At 41.7% G+C, this 14,320-nt stretch overlaps 1 protein-coding gene across 1 annotated transcript; it reads left to right on the forward strand.

Annotated features, from left to right (window-relative positions):
* Positions 1-5,711: 5,711 nt before the first annotated feature.
* Positions 5,712-14,241, forward strand: ACAT2 (acetyl-CoA acetyltransferase 2). The gene is made up of 9 exons (XM_005518386.3): positions 5,712-5,855; positions 5,957-6,091; positions 7,244-7,425; positions 8,275-8,392; positions 9,160-9,303; positions 10,340-10,462; positions 11,118-11,272; positions 13,328-13,438; positions 14,000-14,241. The coding sequence occupies exons 1-9, from the start codon at positions 5,807-5,809 to the stop codon at positions 14,165-14,167; spliced, it is 1,185 nt and encodes a 394-aa protein (XP_005518443.1). The 5' UTR covers positions 5,712-5,806; the 3' UTR covers positions 14,168-14,241.
* The last annotated feature ends 79 nt before the right edge of the window (positions 14,242-14,320 follow it).

The following is a 14,320-nucleotide window of genomic DNA, read 5'->3' on the forward strand; positions in this document are numbered from 1 at the left end:
GCACCTAGTTTTTTTAAAATTATCTTTACAAGTGTAGATTACATTTGTGGGAAATATGCTAGCTGAGCAAGAGGCAGGCAGCCAGGGACATGTAGAGATAAGTGGAATCAGCCTGCAGAGCTTAATATTCTGGAATGCCTTCCTTCTTTTTTTTTTTTTTTTTTAGTTTTTTGAGTTAGTACTTTTGAGTTAGTAAGTGTATAATCAGGCTGCACCTATAATTTTTCTTTAGGGAAATAAGGGCAACAATTTAGTAACCAGTCCTCTGATACCTTTGAGAAGAGGACATTTAACTGAAATACTCTTTTGTTGTGTTTGCACATCACATTACAGAGTGAGAACTAACCTGGGATTTTTTAGTGCTGCTGGAACAAACATGTCGACACCCACCTTGGGTTGTGTTCACAGTGTTGTAACTGGAGTAAATTTGATTTTCAAGTAATAGGTGGTATCATAACCCCCAGCAGCAGAATTGGTCTTTGGATGAGAGAGCACATCATGACCTGTCCAAGCACCAGCACAAAAGCCAATTTCATATATTGATTCACCTATGAGAAAATGGAATAGGAACCAGATCATGAATGTGTGGGAAGCACAGCTCACCAGGTTTTAGGTTCCTTGAATGATGCTGTGTTACTCATTAACTTAATTATCCATTAACTGGATAACTCCTCCTTGGTTTTACCAGCACAGTTCTGGGTTTCTGTTCCACCCCTCGGTTTCAGATGGAAGCCCTCTGGACCAACACAAATATCACAATGTTCCCGAGATCCGGGGGATGCTATTTGTCCCTGGGGAAGGCAGGCTCTGAGGGAAAATGCTTCCTAGTGTAAAACACTCATAAAAAAAATTTAGTCTGCAGGTCAGGAAAATGAGAAATTAGGGGGAAAATTACATAAAGCCTTTTTCAAAAGTTAAAAAAAAAAAAAAGAAAAAGAAAAAAAGAAAAAGTTTTGGCGTACCGTACATACTCTTGGCATTTTAAAGGACCTTGAAATATGACGAACTAAAGAAAGGCCAATTGGCTCTTGCAAAGGCTGTCCTTGACTTGACAGGACAGGAGATGGAGCAAGGCGAACCCGTGGTACATCTGCAGCAGAGAATGAGCTCTCAGGCACACTGGAAAAAGCTGCTGCTCCCACAGGTGTGAGAGAGAGATAAAATCTATGGATTGCACTGAGAGAAAAAGTGATACACAGAGGTCCTTCAGGTAACCACTAGGTAAAGATCTGGGCTGCAGAAAGTCCAATTTTGACATCAGAGAACTCTCTCTTTTAGAGAAGCTTCCTGAATACTAGGCTGCAGGCTTAATGCTGTCTTTATACCCCCTACTAACATGCTTTTATGGGTCTTAGTGGAATTATCACATATTTTTCTTTCTTGTTTATAGCAATAAGTAACTAAACTTTTTCAGAAAGCTCTTGCATTAATTACTTTTTAATTAACAGTAATTTTAATCAATTTCTATATATATATATAAAAATATGTATATAGTGAGTTAACTTCAGAGCCTGTCCTGAAGACATCCCCTGACCGATAATCCATCCACATACAATTACAACCAGATGGTGACTCAAGTTACGTTCATTTTTTGAGGATGCTTGATAAATACTACAAGCTTGCATTTGGAGTACAGGTCTACATATAGTTGCTAAGGATATAAGCCCAGGTGTTTACTGTACTTTTTCTTAAACCATAGAAAGTCCAAGATAGTTTTAATAGTACAAATGTTTTCCTGTCTGAGTGGAAGACAACATTTTTTAATTAAACACCAATTAGATTATGATTCCCTTACAAAGATGGACTCAAGGAAAACACAGATTGCTCTTAACACAGCCAAGGATATTTCATTGCCTTGATTTCCAAGACAGTTGGACTTCCTGTCAGTCAGGTGGGAGATTGAGAAATTTTAGAAAATGTAGCTCTTTACCTCACTGGGAAAACAGTATGTCTGTTTTTAAAACATTACTTATCTGTTGAACCTACTCATAGACAACTGAATACCAGTCTACTGCTAAAAAAAAAGTGGAAAAAGAATGCACAGTCTTTCTACACATGAAAAGAGGCCTTAAGGTACTCAAGGCGTCCAGGAAACCTGAATGTCCTAAGCAGATATTAGCAGCAATATTTGTGTATAAGACTTTGTAGACTAGAGAATTTGCTGTCACAGGAGAGTTGTGAAATCTAGTTTTTAAAAAATTAGAAATATATCATAGTAAGATTTATTAATTTAAAGTAATTGGATTTTGTTTGCTTGTTTTTTCTTTAAGAGGTGCAGCTTAGTTTTTATTAAAATCACATTCCCAACAAACCTGGTTTTGCAAATATTCATTGACCAAGTGTCAGATTTAAGAAGAAAAATAAAGCAAGAGCTTCACATCTTGGTAACAATACTGATCTTTTAAAAGGTCAGATTTAGAAAAAAGTTATTTAGCAGGAGAGTAAATCAGTGAACACTGAAATCCTCTAACTTTTTGTCTGAATGAAAATGCAAAAATCTTTGTGCCTTGAGTATTTAATGGAAGGCGCATGTCCATTTGATTGTGTTCATAGCAAAGTAGTAAATAAACTTTGTGCAACTGATAGCAAGTAAGATTTCTGTTCTGAACTGATGACTTCATTTCCCAGAGTTTAGATTTCCAAGAAATGGTAAAATGTGCCAGCATAGGGCAGTAGTTTGCTACTGAGTATTATGCTGCTCATTAACTATTGAATTTAAAAGCACACTGCCTACTCCCATTCAGTAGTGTTTTTTTCTGCATTTAAATAACTAAACTTTGATCTGTACTATGCATGTTTCATAATTATTTGCCTTTGTGCGATTGCTACATTATTTTGCTATGTTACATGTCCCTTTTGTCCATATGGATCTCAATCCTGGACACCAGCCAGGCAGAGTTAAATAGAATACTGTAGATCTGATAGACATACCAAAATAAAATTAATCTCTGTTGTTTTTGGGTGGCCCAACCTCACAGACTGGTTTGTCACTAATGTTGAGCTGCAAAACTGTTCTGCTGGTTGGAGCTGAGAGCTAAGCTGACAGTAGGTCAGCTCACTGGGTTGAGCTAGCCTGAAGTCCCTAAGGCTGCTTCATATTTGAAGTTTCTCTGTCTGCTAGTTAACTGTAGGGAGGAAAGGGGCTGAAGCCTTGCTTTATGTTCAATTCAATATTTGTGGTGATATTTGTAAAATTTTAAATTCAAGAGAATCCTGTTCATAAGGCTTACTGCAGGTGTAGTGTCAGTTGTGGACTTTGAACACCTGCTGACATTTAATCTGAGCTCATCTCACATTACTGACTTTGTATTTCCATCAATGGCCGTAAGCTGTAATCAGTCAAAATTTCCATTAAGAATGACATATTGGTATATGGAACTGTTGAAAAACAAGGTTACTGCCCTTGTATATCTGTGTTACTCTCTACTGAATTTTGAAAATATGCAGGGACTACATTCAGTCATACAGGGTTGCTCAGGAACTGTACAATATTTTTCTAAAACAATCACTGTATTGCTTAAAATAATACATTCCTGAGTTTTGCTTGTATGTTAGTTCTACTACTTGCTTACTGATAGCCTTTTGAAAAGACACAAACCATGGTTTTCCCCTCCAGATTTAATCTTACATGTTTGTCAATGTTATCAGCTGCTCTGAGTGCACAGCATCATTAAAGAAAAGCAGTGGTGCCTGCATGTTGCACATTAATGCATCATTTAATGCATTTCCTTGGGAGACTGGTACATCAGTCTGCCTAAACGTTTGGCTGCTTGCAGGAGTTCCCAGAGATTTCCTTTCCTGAAAATATCTGAGGGAAGTCTTCTCTTGCTGAAAGCCAAAGTCACTGAAGAAATGTTATGACACATGGTTTTCTGCTTTGGTCTTATCCTTCACAAAGACCAAAATATCTAAAAGGAGGAATGCATTTTGAGTGTTGGAGTCCTGCACCGTGATTTAGCAGAGTTACTGATACAATCTAAGCCAATCTTTCTCTCCATAGTTGAAGTAGGATTTTTTTCCCTATCTAGTAATGCTGTAACTTTTTAAATTGTAAAGCAAGAATAGAGGCTGATAGGAGTCAGAAGAATCCAGCTCAGGTATTGTACTGCTCCTGTTACTCATTGTGCCCACACAGAACGTTCAGATGCATTTTGTGGATGCAGATTTAATGCTGCCAAGTTCAGATTAACCAACATGCAGGATGCAGCCAGAGGTGTACTGGTGCATTCACTGCATATATAACCACATTTATGTTTGTCAGTGTTTGTCATCACATGCTGTGTGCTTTTTAGGACTTAATTTGTACTTCTGTTCTCTCTGTGAAAACCTACAGAATTCTACCACCTGGATGGAAAAAAAATCTCCCAACTTTAGAGCTAAAGTAGGAAAAACAGCACATTTTCTAACCATTTTCTTGGCCTTCAGATGCAAGCTCAATGCAGTGCTTTGGCTGGCATGCCCCTTAGGCCAGATATCCCTGAATGAGGAAGAAAGGAGTAGGGACTGAAGATCAAGGCTGTGCAATACACCAGTTATTTCAGCCTGTGTAATTTTTTTTAACTGTTGTTTGTAGCTTTGACTTACTTTCTTGGTTCCTCCCATTATTCTGTCCCTTCTTCCTACAGATATCTTAATATTGTTGCTTCCAACCTTGCATCTCTAGGCTTCCCACCTACATTTCCCTGCAGTGAAACATTCCTGCCTGCCTGCCCTGCTGTGGGTTGCAGCCACTGTTGCAGCTGCCTCCTGTCCTTCCAGGAGCTCCTGCAGCCAGCGCCTTCCAGGCCACCTCACCTTTCCCCTTGCAGCATCGCTTCCCATGGAAGCAGCCTGGACACAGCCCCTTGCTTGCCTCTTTCATCAGGTCAGACAGGAGCAGCTTTTGGGCCAGCGGCAGAGCACTGCCTATACTAATACACATACATACATACATATATATATATATATATATATACACACTAGTATATATATATGCATGTATGTGTGTGTATGTATGTATGTATATGTGTATATACATATGCACACTAATATATATACTAATATATAAATATATATACTAATATATAATAATATATAAATATATATACGAATATATATATATATATGTTAATTTCTGCTGAAATTAAGAAAAAAAATAAAATTAAAAGACCGAGTTGGGTGTTGGTAATCTCTGGGCATCAGTTGCTGAGCAGATCAAACCAGCGATAGGCAGTTTGGTATAGTTTTATTCAAATTACTTTTCTTTCTCTCTGCTCACGCAAATCCTAAGAAATGCCGTGATGAAATAAACAAACTGTCCTTAAAGCCACAATATGACAAGAGAGCACTTGACGCGCGCGCTTTATTTTGTAAATTAACGATCCAGACGGAGCGGGCAGCCGGCGCTGTGTGCGAGCGGGGGGCACGGGGAAGTGACCGACCCCGCCGGGCCGGCGGAGCCGCTCCTCTCTCCGCCCCCGCTGGGAAGGGGCCGGAAAGGAGCTGGCCAAGGCCACCCTCGCCCCATCGATCGCCCCAGGGGCGGCCCGGCCACGCCACCGCCCGCCCGGCCCCGGCGCTGTCCTCGGGTGCCCGGCGACGAATCCCCTGCTCGGGCTCCGTCCTCCCGCCCCGCCCGGCGGCGGGCGAGGGGCGGGATCGGCGCCGACTCCGCTTTCGCTCCGGCCGCGGCCGCCGCTCCGCTCGGGCTCCCGCCGCTCCCGCCGCTCCCACCGCCGCTGCCGCCGCTCCCACCGCCGCTCCCGCCGCCGCCCCCGCCGCTCCCACCGCCGTTCCCGCCGCCCCCGCCGCTCCCCCCCCCGCCGCCATGAACGCAGACCCCGTCGTCTTCGTGTCCGCCGCCAGGACCGCCGTGGGTGAGAGGCGGCGGCGGGCGCGCTGGGCGGCGGGTGCTCCCGCCGGGGCCGGGCGGGTGTCCGGGTGCTGAGCGCGCTCCCTCTGTGTCCCCCCCTGCCAGGGTCCTTCAACGGAGGGCTGTCGTCGCTCCCCGCACACGAGCTGGGCGCCGCCGCCATCCGGGAGGTTCTGCGCCGGGCCGGGCTGGCCCCCGAGGAGGTGTCGGAGGTGATCCTGGGGCAGGTCCTCACCGCAGGTACGGGCCGGGCGCTCCCCCTCCGCGGCCGCATCTCTTCGGGGTTGTCCCATTGAAACGGTTCAGGTTTCACCTTCCAGGACCTTGTTCCTTGCCACTGCGAACACGGTTCCTTAACAAAGGGCTTCAGAGGCATCGTGGCTGCTTCTCCATACGTTGTGGGTGACCAAAAGGATGGGTTTTTGGAAAGGATATTGTGGGGGATAGTTTGGGTGTTTTTTTTAAATCCATGAAGCAGCCAACAGTGTATATGTGAATGTCAATTTCTTTTCTTTGTTACAGCATCCTTCTCACCTTGGTCATCTCAGGTCCTAAATTTAACATCCTAAATAATGGTAACTGAGATTTTAAGAGCTAGGCTTGCGTTTGTGTTTATCTTCAGGACTGACCTGCAAGATATATGATGCCACTTGTTTGGAGACAAATACTTTTATTTAATGAATAGCTGGCAGGGAATTGTTTGTTTTGATCTTGCTCCTGCTTTTTCCAGGGTAATGTTTAATCAGTAGCATCATAGGCAGGTTTGTATTTTAAACGTGGAGGAAGGAAATATGTATTTTTATGTTAAAGATGACTCCGATTCCTCTGTATTTTTAGCTTGCTGAATGGTGTCCTTGTCCTTTTTTTTTTGTGTACAAAGAGCTTTGGCCTTGGGAGATGCAGATGAAGACTGTTTTCTTTGAATATAGTGCTTCTATTATCTCCATCAGGATCTCAACAGAGACTGGAAGCTTTCAGGTCCATCTGCGCATAGTTGTGCTTTTGGTTTCGATATGAACTCTCAGGGAAAGTTAACTGCTGGTGATGGACAGAAGATGTCAAAAAGAACCTCTTCAGCAAGTAGCAATTTAAATGATTTCTCATCTTACACATACAACAGGCTAGGGCTGATCTGAAGTAGTGTTTTCTCTGACCTGGCATCAAAAGCAGAGTTGTAGCTATAAAACTATCAGTAGCAGGTATTTATTGATCAATATAAATGAGAGAGGTTTTCTGTGTATAGATTACTGCTGGGCACTTCTCTACCCACCAGCTAAAAGCAGGAGTGAGGTCTAAGTTTTTGTGGAATTGGGGTATTGTTGTGAACAGTGACAAGGTGGATATTTTTTTTTTTAAGAGCAGCCAAAAGCAAAATGCTGCCTGTTCCCACAGGTGCTGGCCAGAACCCCGTCCGGCAGGCCAGTGTGGCTGCGGGAATCCCGTACTCCGTGCCCGCCTGGAGCTGCCAGATGATCTGTGGGTCGGGCTTGAAGGCGGTGTGTCTGGCTGCTCAGTCCATACTGACAGGAGACTCCAGCATCGTGGTTGCAGGGGGCATGGAAAGTATGAGCAAGGTAAAGCAGAGGATTGGACTCACATTGCGCTGATGTACCAGGAGCAAGAGCCCGATGTTGAAACCCTGTGTTTCCAGGCTGGCACCTGGAGGCAAATCAAAAGGGTCGCTGTGCTTGTGAATGAATTCACACATGCAGCAGTTGACTTGAGTAGCACACTTCTTTTAAAAAAGGAAAAGACTTCATACTGCAGCTGCTAAAAAGGTGCCCTGCAGACACACACTGTGTTTAAAATTCCATTTTCATTTCCATCTAGCCCTGTTGTGCTGAACGATTTGCCTGTGACAGATTGCAGTAGATGGGATTTTTGTATTGCAAGAAGCCTAGAGAAGGAATAACTGAAAATGTTATTGCTCACCAAGCAATTAGAGCTTGGAATGAAAGCAAAGCAGTTTTATTTTGAGGTGTTTTATTTACAAGGCTGTATTCAGGAATGGGTCTGAGCGGTGATACAATGCCCAACAAACAGATGGCCTCTTCTGCCAGGGCTCAGCTGCCTGTGCTGAGAGTGATGCTGACATTCCATGACAGCAGAGTGCAATTGGGAACTACCTGCAGCAGGCTAGTAGGATGGAAGAGCCACAGCCATGTGGCCCCAGAAATTATAGATTTGGTCTGTGGAGGGAACAGCACTTGCAGTTTCCCCTTGCTGCCAGGGGAATGCACAGGCCAAATGGCACGCCAGCTGGCAGGCTCTGGAGGGACAGGCAGAGCGGGCAGCCAGAAAGACTGCCAGGATTTGGGATGGGTACCTCCAGCCACCGGGCAGGGGTCTGTCTCTTCAATGGTTGTCTGAATTGTGTAGTGGAGATGTAAACATCTCACTCCTTTCAAAATACGCTTTTGCAGGCTCCTCATGTCATTCATATGCGAGCTGGGGTGAAAATGGGAGAGGCTTCCTTGCAGGACACTATAATCCTTGATGGCCTTACAGATGCTTTTTATCAGTATCACATGGGCATAACAGGTAAGTGGTGACAGTCCATAAAATGAAATGGTCAACTGAAAGAATTCACTGACAGGAAATTTCAGAAATATAAGGTTACAGATAATGTGTTTCAAGCTGTCCTTATGTTGTAGTCTTGAAAAAGAAAGAAAGAAATATGTAATAATGAAAGGCATTGAAGGCATTTTCCATTTTGTTTGTAAAGCTACTGCTCTGGGTTTTTCTTCTGTCTGAGCTAATCTTTCTGCATCTCTTCTACATCTGAGAAATCTAATTTCAGAAAAAAATATAAATAAAATAATCCCTGTATGTAACTGGAGCGTTCAGCAGCACAGATTCACAGTGTGGTGGAGTTACGTAAAGTGTCCTGTGGATATGCGTGGTTCTGCAGCTTCAGGTTATTGCACCCTGGATGGGTCAGCCAACTGCTTTTCCAGACCCTGCTTATGAAACAGAGTGACTTCAGAACTGCTCCTTTCCCTGAAGCGGCTGTAGAGAGATCTGAGCATTGTAATTCAGAGAAGCAATAAACTACAAAAGCTTGTTTGCATTTCTCTTTACTTTGATAATATGATCTGGGAGGAGATTCCACACAGAAATTTTCACCCTCAAGTGAAAATACAGTAGAAAATCATGAGTAAACAAAATGAGGAAATCGAAATGAAAACAGTTCAACAAACTCAGCTGCTTGCTACTGCAAACATTAATGACTACATTTGTGCTTACAATTTTGCAATTTAAAATTTTGGCATTTCCTGACATCAGTTTGCATTTTGTTCCTGTTTCAGCTGAAAATGTGGCCAATAAGTGGCAAGTCAGCAGAGGGGAGCAAGACCAACTTGCTGTGCAGTCACAAAACAGGGCAGAGGCAGCACAGAAAGCTGGCTATTTTACAAAAGAAATTGTTCCTGTTCTTGTACCTTCTAAGAAAGGTAGGTGTGAATGGATAATGAGAGCTGATTTTAAGGAAAAAATCTGTTTTCTGCTATGTCTCCTGTAATCAGTGGATGGTTTCCCACTTACACAGCCTTTTTGTAAGCATGTAGCCTGTTGCTCTCTTTTTCAGCTTTCAGTGGTTATATTTTAAATAAGAGAGAAGCAGTGTAAATGTGGAATATTTCAGTATAGCTTTCTGCAAATATTAATAGTGTGTTTTACTTCAGAGATAATAACAACCTAGATAAAACACTGACTTAACACAGGTTTAGATATGGTACCAAAATCAGTATTTTTCATTTTCTTAAGACTCCTGCTGCACCAAACTTAAAACAGTCATATTGATCTGTCAAACCCACCTAGTAAAATACAGAGTGACATTAATTAGGGTTTCTAGTTAATTATGTAGTCAGGTTACATATAATGGGTATGCTTCTCTTTACATCTGTGAGGGATATAAACAGACCTATTACAATACTTGAGCCAAAAGTCTGTTTCAAGAGCAGGGGAATTCCCCAGCTCCTTGTGAGGTAGATGCAAGAACTGAATTTTCCAAAAAGAAATCATGAATCAGTTCTTCAACAATTTCATTGAACAGACCCTGCTGAAAAAGTCCTGGCATTGGGCCAGCTACAAAGTATTTAATGATACCAGTTTAGATGATAATTTTTAATGACACTTGACTGCTCTTTGTAACAAGATTACTAGAAATATCATTTGAAATATGGCCTCCTGCTGAAAGAGAAGCTGTTGGGTTAGGAACAGCAAGAACAATACTGACTTTTGCACAACCAGACAGTATTTTAGCTGCTTGTGCTTGTCTTAGGAAACCTGAATTGTCTGCCCTGCTAGAAAGAGGGTTACAGCCATTTGCTGCCTTGACTTGGCAGCTGTCTCAGGCATAAGAATGCCTTTTTGGTTGAAAGGAATCCGGTGTATATTCCCACTCAGCGTGTTGTTTTTGCTGTCTTTCTGTTTGAGATGCGTTTGTGTGATTAGACACTCCTGTAAGCATAATGCTCTCTTTTGCAGGTCCAATAGAAGTTAAAACAGATGAACACCCTCGACATGGGAGCAACTTAGAAACAATGTCAAAGTTAAAACCCTGTTTCCTGACAGACGGAACTGGGACAGTAACAGCAGCTAATGCTTCAGGTTGGTCCTTGTGGCTCAAGTTAGGGTCTCTGTGAGGGGTGTGGCTGCTGCGTGTTTACTGCTTTGCAGGAAATGGCAATGTGTTTGACAACTTAGGTAGAACTCCATTTTAGATGTGGTGGAGGATTTCTTTACAGAGTTGTCTTTTGTTTCCTTGTTTTCTATAAAATAATACAAAGGTTTGGACAATAACAGCAATATTTGATAGGCTGGAGAGAATATTTCCTTTTAAACTGTCTAAGGCTTTCTGACACTGCAGGTCTGGACAATGGAAAACTTAATGATTCATTGTTTGAAAATGTTACTCCTGTGGGACTGCCACAAGCAGCTTTGAAACATCTTGCTGTGTCCTTATGCTGCCCCTTCCAAAGCCTGCCTAACAAATCTGATGTGCTTCTTTTTCAGACTGTACTTTGATTCTTCCACCTGCTGCTTTCCAAATAGAATCACAAATGTGTCTCATTTACAGCAATATAGTTTCAAGTGTTTGTGGCAGAGAACAGACTTGGCTGATAAGAGAAATACTGACCTAAACCAATAAATGTTTTGTGATTTTTGTTTTGTCCAGATTGTCATTTTATGCTAGCTGGAGAAGATGGTACAGTGAAAGCCATAAAGTCCAACAAATACATACAAGCTGTTTTTTATTCCACAGGTTTAAATGACGGAGCTGCAGCTGTTCTTCTAATGAAGAAATCAGAAGCTGCTAGGAGAGGTCTTATGCCTTTGGCTCGGATTGTATCTTGGGCTCAGACAGGTATAGATCCATCTATTATGGGAGTAGGGCCCATTTCAGCAATAAGGAAAGCTGTAAGTAATCACTTATCTATGTATCTATTATGTTAAAACTCTTGCTTTTAATTGCTTCTTGTTTCCTGGCCATGTTTTGGTTTTGCCTTGTTCTAAAGAAAGCTTAGTAGGAAAAAAAGAAAACTATGTGAAAAACACTCAAAATAGTGTAGTATATATTAGGAATCCTAGTGCTACTAGGCTAGTACCTGCTTGTTGGAAAAAGAAAAACCAAGTGCATATGTGTATAAATGGACTTTAGAGCATAAACTAGTCAGGTTTGTGGAAGGATACCTAGATAACCTAGGAGGCTAAAGATCAAATTTCAGGGATGTGTGTAACTAACCTAATTCAGTGATTCTGATGCTGTGTCTGGTTAATTTTCAGATCATTGCCTGATCATATTTGCTATAGTACAACAATGAGGGAAGGGCCACTGAGTGCCACCTGCATTAGCAAAGGGGATGGTGCCCTTTGTGTTTCAGTTTGGCCTGCAAAAAGCTTGGAGCTTACAAACTGGATTCCTTTCAGGTGTAACTAAACAGAAAGGTGCATTCCAAAACCACATGTAACGTGCTCAGAACATTACTGCACCCACTGATGTGCTCAGTGTTCAGTCCACAGGATAAGATTCTCAGTGCCTCAGTGAGCAGCCCTGCTGGTACCATACTGCTTGCTAATACACAGAAAACCCATGGCAGCCCCAGCTGATTACTGGTTAAAGCTTAGCTAGGGAATTGAGCATGGAAAGAGTTAAGAACAGATTTGATTTAATGTTCCTTATTACTTTAATGCTGTATAAAGGCCTTATTTTGTTCACCTCTGAAATGTCCTGGCGATGTGGAGGTCTAACTTGAAGTCACCCAAGCTCAGTGGCTTTTGATACCAGTGTCATAAAGTCACCCCAGGACAGGCAAGAAAATCAGAACTGTAATGCTGAAGCTTTTTCTTACCAGATGTCAAACTGTTCTTTTAAAGGAAGACTGCATATACAATACAGTTTTACTTTAAACTGTGGGACAGACAAGCTGTACCTTTAACTGTATACATAGTGTGAGAAAGGGCACACCACTTCATAGAGTGTGGTCTTAATAACACTGAAGTTAAGGCTTCGATCCCTTTATGGCCCATTTACTTAAGAGTTGGACTCGATGATCCTCCTGGGTCCCTTCCAACTCAGAATATTCTGTGATTCTGTGATTAAACTTCGTAATTAATATGTGTTATCAAATGTTCACATGCTCCATGTTTTGTTTATCACTTCAGAAATTTAGAGTAGCACTTTATAGTGACCGAATGACCATGTTATAGATTAAGTGTTACAATAACATAGTGTATCTTAAGCTTTCCCCAGAAGATTGGGATACTCCATACTGTGTATTTTGTACAAAAAGACTCTCCTCTTCAGAGGTGCACCACTCTGGCTCGCCTAGGTTGTGAAACATCATTGTTGATGATTCTGATAAAGTATTGCTGTTAGAAACAAAGTGTACATATGTGAAACATGCCTAAGCTTGTACTAGAGTAGGCAATTGCATCACAAGTTTCTCAAATGAAAACACAAGCCAAAGCATATTCCAAAATTGTCACCTGTGAAAAGCTTAAAGTGGCAGCTTTCAATGTAAAGGCAGGAGAGTGGACAAATCAGATCACTAATGGTTGACATCTCACTATTTCCTGTGTAAGAGTCTCTAAGTAAAGACTCCCTAATGGAATCAGACTATGTCCTAAAAAAATTGCTCTGAATTTGCTGAAGCCTGTTTTTGAATCCAGTGCTTTTCTAGTAAGGACACCAGGTACAGTTTGATTCTCACAATTGCACCACCACCATCACTTGTGTAAAATTAGTCAAGATTTTTATGAGCAGCCAGCATTATTACAGCTCATTGTACTGACTTGTCTGACACTGAAGTCTTCAAGAATTCTGTCATCAACCCTGGCTATAAAAAATTGTTTTCCTTCAACTTTTTTGCAGTGGTAGCTTCAAATAATCCGATTTCTGTTTTAGGAAAAGTTTCCTGTGGTGCTGAGGAAGACCTAAAAGATAATAAGGTCCTATTTGTATTGTTTTCTCAGACTGACAAAGCTGGCTGGACTCTAGAACAAGTCGACCTGTTTGAAATTAATGAAGCCTTTGCATCACTATCTGTTGCAATAGCAAAAGAACTGAAAGTAAATCCAGAAAAGGTAATGGTTTGTAGGCTGGCATTAGTTTGCCTTCTGTAATTCAAACTTATCCCATTCTGTGCATGTGGATTTTAAGGATGAGCACAGCTCTCTTGCAATCCCTTTGGTGTAAGCAAATAGGGTGGGAGCCCCAGCAGGCATTTCCTCACACTGCTGTCCACTGGCTTTGCTAGCAGTTTCCCAGCTGAACAAGTTCCATTGTTGTTGCAGTGGATTTTTATGCAAATCTAGGCAACTGCTCAAGCATACTTAATTCAGAATTTGAAATTGTTGCTGCAAGTATATTTGCCACAGTGTTCTTTCAGTGATGGCTAAAAGCATGGGTATTATTCTCCTCTCCCTAAATTCACCTGTTCACAGAGTGAAGATAGCACCCTTGCAGAAGAAAATACTAATTATTAGCAGCTGTTGCACTCATATGCCCTTTCTTGTGTTAAGTGATATTTGGGGTTTCAAGCTCACAAATAATCAAGTGCTAGATTCCAAGAGAGTTATTCATGTTGAAAGTCAGCTAAGCCAGTTAAATGTTCTTGACTGACTGTATGTTTGGGTTTCTTTTAGATCAATATACAAGGTGGAGCTATTGCTCTTGGCCACCCTCTGGGTGCCTCTGGTTGTCGCATCCTTGTAACTCTTCTATATGCACTGGAACGAACTGGTGGAAAACGTGGTGTTGCTGCTCTCTGTATAGGAGGAGGAATGGGAATAGCCATGTGTGTTGAGAGATAAACGTGCGGGAATGAACAAACAGCTAGTGTGAACTAGCTTTCAAACATTTTACTAATAAACTTCTAATAACAGAACTCACATTTTGTTTGTTTTGCCTAAAAGTAGATAAGCTTACACCATTACTTTTTGACACTCAATCATTGATATGACGAA

Source organism: Pseudopodoces humilis, chromosome 3 (genome assembly GCF_049639895.1).
Source record: "Pseudopodoces humilis isolate 2021_Gansu_Grassland_sample_001 chromosome 3, ASM4963989v1, whole genome shotgun sequence".
Taxonomy (NCBI): Eukaryota; Metazoa; Chordata; class Aves; order Passeriformes; family Paridae; genus Pseudopodoces; species Pseudopodoces humilis.